The following is a 6974-nucleotide window of genomic DNA, read 5'->3' on the forward strand; positions in this document are numbered from 1 at the left end:
AATGCAGCCTGTTATTCACCATATATTGATTTCAAAAATAAAATGAAAAAGGAAGAATATATATGAAATATATTAGGAAGATTTAACAAAATTTGATGAATTCCACATATCATTTATGAGAGTAGGAGAATGATGAAACAGGATGGGTCAGAAATGAATTCAACATTGGATGACTGGCAAAATCATGTTACCATTGAAATAATTGAAATCAGGAAAGGCAAAGATGTGTTCTACATTTCCCCTTTTGAAATTCATAACTTTCTATGGCATGAGAATGTACTAAAGAAAAAAAATTAGTTTTCTCTTCTCTCTTTCTCTGCATTCCCTCACTGTGGTGATAACTTCTGATGGAGTGTGTCTACAACACTGATCCGCTGGAGATAACCAGCTGAGCAGAGCTAAATGAGCAACTGACATTCAATTCCTATTCCACCAAGCCTTAAAGCGATCAATTCTCATCTAATATAAAGCCTGTACTAAATTCCCAACACAGCCCTTTTTAGACACTCCATTTTAATGCAAAACTTGCTGTTTCCAGCTTCCACCAATCTCTGACCCTATTTACTTTTCTTCCTATTCATATCATTCTTTTTGTCCTTGCTTTTGTGCCTTCCTCCTGCCTTTCTCCAATTGTTTGCCTCATATTTAAAAGGTATGATAGAGGTACCAATTGCTTTTCTCTAAGTAAACTATACACAAAGTTCACTTTATAATATAACTTGCCAGCTCCTGATAATTGAGAGAATCATAAATCACAAGACATATGTTTAGTACCCTCCCTGACACCCCTCTCCTGTTTCTACTGGTCAAGAATATGGATAGGGGTGCCCTTGAGCTTTTACTAAGATTGTACCATGATCATTGCTGAGAAAATGCATTCACAGGATGCCCTTCATTTTTCCTCCCTTTAGTTCCTTATTAACAGATTCTGACAAAGGAACTAGGTGTTAGTTCAAGACAAGTTTAAAGCTATAAAAAAAATTGAAACAGGTTGCTTCAGGGAATAAATTTTCTTGATATTCAGAAGTCTGCAAGGAAAACTTAAAAAACTATTGGTTAGCAATGCTGTACCCAAAATTCATGCCCTAGGCAGAGGTTGAAAAAACTGGCCTCTGAGATCTCTTTCAGCTCTGCCATTCTATTACTGTAATTTTGTGAAGAGAACTGTACTAGAGTTGAAAGGAAAGGCACAGGTCTGCTCATGAGAATCCAGCTTCTTGGACATGTACCTGAATCTTAAGTTATAAGACAGAGGGAAGAAGGGAGAAAAGCAGAAAAAAAACTTCTATATATAGAATTTTCTAAACAGATACACTGAAAATGAGCACCTATCAATTGCACTATCTCCCACCATGGAGAGAATTAATTCTTCTCTTGTCCTAAAAAAAGTGACAAGCCATTAACAGATAGCACAGGGCACCAATTCTAGAATAAATTCTTCCTCTCTGAGGATATTTTTTGAAATAATGCAATTCCAGAGGAAAAGTTAATTTTTTCCATTGATAAGCCAAGGTGAAAATTATAATATAAATTTTACCCAATTTTCCAGTGCTTAAAAGCAGTTTTCTCCAGCTGAATTTGGAACCTTACTCTCTTATTTACAGAGTACAAGTAAAATATTACTTATTACAAAGTTACAAAGAAGAAAATATCAAGTGGGAACATAATAGCTATCTTTAAACCCAGCAAAGGGGAAGCCAGTCTTTCTTCCATGGTTCCAGAAGTTAAAATTAGAACAAAGAGTTGAATAGGGAACTGGATTTTGGCTCAACATAAGAAAAACCTTTCTATGAATTAAAGATATCCAGAAATGAAATTAAGTGTCCCAATCAGTAATGAATTTATCAACATCAAGATGTTCAGGCAGAGGTTAAATGTCCATGTCTTGAGGATGATAAAGACAAAATTTGTGTAATCCAGGAGATAGAATTAGATGACCTTGCTTGATTTGGGGTAAGAAAGACATGAGAATAAGTCCTGCTTAAGATACTAGCTATGTGACTTTGGGCAAATTACTTAACCTCTCTAAACTTCAGTTTCCATTTCTGTTAAAAGAGGATAATAAAAACACCAGAGTTTTTATGAAGATCAAATGAATAACATATATAAAGTATTTTGTAAACCTTAAAGCACTACGTATATTTGTTAGCTATTAAAATTATTATTTAAATCTATATAATTATTCTCATTCAGAGATGTAATAAAGTCTCTTCTCTTTTTTTTTTTAAACTAACATACTCAAAGACTATATTCTCTGAAGAGCTAAGTAACAGTTCAGCATATGTCCAAGGAACTTTGCCAAAGAATCATAGTAGCAATCAATAGGGGAAAATTCAACCACAATTGAATAGAAAAGATAGGAGAGAAGAAAAAGCAATTGTTGCTCATTGTTCATTTGCTTTTAGTAGTTAGGTCACTTCAGCTATCCCGGACGCAGGCCAGCTTTTTCAGAGCCTCTTTGACTTCTCGATTCCTTAGGCAATAAATGAAAGGGTTAAGGGCTGGGGTCACAATGGCATAGAAGATAGAAATGACTTTGTTCATGTTGAAGGCATGGATAGCACGAGGTCTTGCATACATGAAGATAGTGGCTGAATAGAAAACAGTGACCACCACAAGATGTGAGGCACAAGTGGAGAAAGCCTTTTGCTTTCCTGTGGGCATCTTTAGGACTGTAATCAGAATGCATCCATATGACAATACTGTAATAGATAATGGAAAAAGAAAGATGATTAATGCTAGAACAAAGTCTACCAGCTCAGCCATGGACATGTCTGTGCAGGACAGATTGAGCACTGGAGAGATATCACAAAAGAAATGATTGATGACATTGGGACCACAGAAACTAAGACGAGAGATGAAGTAGATCTTGGCCAAGGAGATGCCAAATCCAATGGACCAAGATCCTAAAGCCAGACGGAAACAGAGGCCATGGCTCATGATAGTGGGGTAATGGAGAGGGCGGCAAATGGCCACATAGCGGTCATATGCCATGGCAGCCAGGAGCACACACTCAGTACACATGAGTGCAATGAAAAAGTAAAGTTGAGTCATGCAATGGGAGAAAGAGATTCTGTTGCTCAGAGACCAGAAACTAAATAGCAATTTAGGAACAGTGACTGAGATGTACCAAGTCTCTAGGAATGAAAGGTTAGCCAGGAAGAAGTACATTGGTTTGTGGAGTGATTTATTCTTTTGCACCAAAAGGATGATGATCACATTCTCTGACACCGTCAGCATGTAAGCCAAAAGGAACATCAGGAACACCAGTCCACGCATGGTCCTGCTCCCTGGGAATCCAACCAGAATGAATTCAGTCACCATTGATTGGTTCTCCACATCCATAATATACAGTTGAATTTTCCTAGACAGAAAATTGATTACATGTTCACAAACTTCCTGGAAATAGGATCCTCATCTTTTCCTTCACCCTAGATTTCATTTTCTGTCTACCAAGACCCAGGAGAATAATTGATCTACTTTTTCAGATTTCTGATAGCACAAATGGTTATTTTAACTCAGAGAAGTATTTCCTCATTCATGTCCTAAAACTCCATTCCCACCCTCCAATTTTATATCATCAGTTTTAGATTTGAGACAGAATTACTGGCATACTCTGAGATGTAGGAGACAGTTGGAAAGCTACCTTGAAAGGTTTCTCTGTGAATACAAATATACTTGTATGCAAGGACTCATGCAATCTAGGCTTTTCAGAAAAGAAGCTTGTTTTTTTTTGTTTGTTTGTTTGTTTTTGTTTTTTGGTAACAGAGCGGTGTTCATGGAAAGTGGTTATTTATTGTTAAGAATCTGTGGAACAGCTATGAGAAATGGCACTATTTCCATTAATTAGTTACTATGGGTATGGGAAGTTAGGAGGCTGATCTACATAGGACAGAATGGTTAAGTCTTTATGGTAAAATTCAGTGGGATTAAAGGGTTAGCTAGATGGTGGTAGAATGGATACAGAGCCCAGCCTGAGTCAGGAAGATTCATCTTCAAAGTTCAAAATCAGTCTCAGATATTAGTTGTACGAGTCTGATGAAGTCACTTAACCCTGTTTACTTCAGTTTCCTCATATGAAAAATGAGCTGGAGAAGGAAATGGCAGACCATTCCTGTCTTCATCCTACAAAACCCCAAATCAGGTCCCAAAGAATCAAGTACAACTAAAGCAACTAAAGAACAGAATCTTAGATTAAACCTAACAGAGTTGTTATAGAATGGTATTAAATCTGTGATTTTACTGATAGAGGACCAGCTCTCTCTACTCTACTATATATGCCGTCTCTTATTAAGTCATTCACATGAATTACTGAGTCCTGAATGCCTTTCATTTGATACTTTTGGTATATTAAATTTCAAGGTAATATTTGGTATTTATTCATTAAGTCCCATATTTTTTAAAAAATCACAAAAATTCTAATTTGATACATTATCCTTCCACTGAGATGATCTAATTTTTTAAAGTTTATGCTAGTAGAAGAAATCAAGCTCTGGCAAAATACACACCATATTGTAAAGGTAGATATGGTCCTGGCAAATTGAATATGTTTTCTGTCTAATAACCAGTTTAGCTATATATGGAGAGGTTTTTCAATAGGTAATAGATTTTTTCATATGAGAAACATATGATATACAAACAGAAAAATAAGACCCCCATGACTTATCATCATTTTCTTTTCCCTGAAATTTCCTCCCTTCTTAGAAAATACCCCAGATCATCAAGGTTATCATATAAGCATACACCCTCAGAGCTGAGCCTACAGACATACAACCAGAAAGACAAACACACACACACACACACACACACACACACACACACACACACACACACACACACACACAATCTTCTTTTGGGGACTGGCCCTATAATTTGATTTATGTAGGAAACTATGTCCATACAGCCACATTAAAATAGCACATATGCATGAATATATGACCTAAAATATACATGCATATTAAGATATATGTAGATATATAAATGTTGATGCAGATACAACACAGATAATATCATATATCTATTCAAGTAGTTATTGAGTATCTACTCTATATACATTGCTGTATATAAAGTCATATAAAAACATACTTGTAGATAAGTATTTATATGCTAACTCACATGATCATCTATAAAATTGTTCTCATATACACAGCAAAGAGGTCATACATTCATAAATAAGAGATATATAATAATGAACAAACACATATATAGAATCTACTGAAAATACAAACACATATTCAAAAAAAGCCATATATATAAACAGTTACCTCAAAAGCTGAGATTTTAAAAAGTTTACGCCACTACATTTACATCCACGGAAGATCCTCCACAATGGAGGCTTCCCTTGTTTTCTGATTACTGTAAAAGTGGCAACATAAATAATAATCCTAAAAATTCAGGGTGGTTTTTTTTTATTTTGCCATTCTACTCCAGGTTGAAATTTAACTATTCTTGACCTGTAAAACCAAATAGAAGAAATACTTTCACATTTTTCCAGAACTTTGTGAAAACCTGGCACCTATTTCTTCAATCACAAATGAGTTAATTGCAGCATTTGCAATCAAAATGTCCATCAAGAACTATGACAAGGTATGTTAGGGAGTCTTTTCCTCTTACCTTAGTCCAAATAAATTGATGATGAGTTGAGAAGTCATGATATTATTAGTGAGAGATTTGTGATGGAGAAAAAAACAACAATAACTGAAATTTCAACATCCCTTTGATATGAAGACTGGTGAAGGGTTTTTTGGGTTTTTTTGTTTGTTTGTTTATTTGTTTTTTTCCTATTCAACACTAAATCAATATAACTAACTAAAATTCAAAATGACTCCTAGAGAGATGGTACTTACCCTCAGTTAGCTTCTTTTACTGAAGGCTGAAAGAAGATTCTTCAATAAATCTGAAAGAGGAAAAAGCAAAAAAGAGAAAGTCATTTATTGGAAAGTGGTCATGAGATATTTATTATCTAAAGCTAAGAGAGAATGGGCACAGATTACTACCAGTGCCCAAGTCTGGACATATTGTAAGGGATTTCTCATACAAAGTATGTATTTATATAAAGGGACATTAGGATGACATTCCCAGTACCTTGTAGTTACAACAGCCATCCCCTGCCTGTTGGTATAATCTTGGGCACTGGGATCATCAACTTCTAAGAATCTTATATTGCCCCAGGAGTTTTCCCATGTCACTGCTAAAGTCCATGGGGAATGGACGTTTCTGTTGTAATGGTCTGAGATTGCTAAAATGGAAACAAGATTTTCTATTTGGAAATGTTGTGTCTTTTATATTTAATAAAATACACAATTACCAATTAGAATCACTTAAGCCAAAGAAAGATTTTAATTTTTCCTTCAAAGTCCAAAGACATACATATTTAAAAAATAATTGTAGCCAATACAATTAAGACAATTGCCTTAGATAACATTCTGTTACCTCAATCTGAAATTAAGAGAATAAAAAAAATTATTAAATACTTTCATAAGAACACAAAGAAATAAGCATTTATATCTTGATAAATCTAGGTTGTATAAGTTCAAATCTTATATCTCTCAAACACTTACTTTTTAGGTATTACCCTACCCAAACTTATCTTGGCTCCAATTTTTTCATGTACAACATGGGAGTAATAACTGTAACTACTTAACAGGGTTGTTATTAGAAACAAATGAAAAAAATGTAAAAAAAAACTATTTGCAAACCTGAAACACTGTACAATTCATTATTATTAGTAGTAGTGTTTTCTAAATTCCCTTTTTTGAGTATTTTCTTGAGGATGTATGGAACCTCAAACCTCTACAGATAGATGCTGTTAAACTGAAGTTAATAAGTAGCAGATAATAGCTCTTATGGTAACCACCTAGGGTGGTTGAAAACTGACATTATTCTGTTGTCTAATGCCTTAAAGTAATCACTATACAATACCCTGACCTGTCAGGCCACCTGGTCTAAGTTTCTGCCAATCATTAGCAGAGGCA

General features: G+C 34.8%; 1 protein-coding gene across 1 annotated transcript; it reads right to left on the reverse strand.

The window, feature by feature from the left end:
* Window positions 1-2388: 2388 nt before the first annotated feature.
* OR6B1 (olfactory receptor family 6 subfamily B member 1) lies at window positions 2389-3345 on the reverse strand. Its single transcript, XM_074272240.1, has one exon. The coding sequence runs from the start codon at window positions 3343-3345 to the stop codon at window positions 2419-2421; it is 927 nt and encodes a 308-aa protein (XP_074128341.1). The 3' UTR covers window positions 2389-2418.
* Between the last annotated feature and the right edge of the window lie 3629 nt (window positions 3346-6974).

This window comes from Sminthopsis crassicaudata, chromosome 5 (assembly GCF_048593235.1).
Source record: "Sminthopsis crassicaudata isolate SCR6 chromosome 5, ASM4859323v1, whole genome shotgun sequence".
Taxonomy (NCBI): domain Eukaryota; kingdom Metazoa; phylum Chordata; class Mammalia; order Dasyuromorphia; family Dasyuridae; genus Sminthopsis; species Sminthopsis crassicaudata.

What these genes read in the sequence shown, in the direction of transcription:
- OR6B1 (XM_074272240.1), bottom strand. Translation starts at nt 3,345, where the DNA reads ATGGATGTGGAGAACCAATCAATGGTGACTGAATTCATTCTGGTTGGA.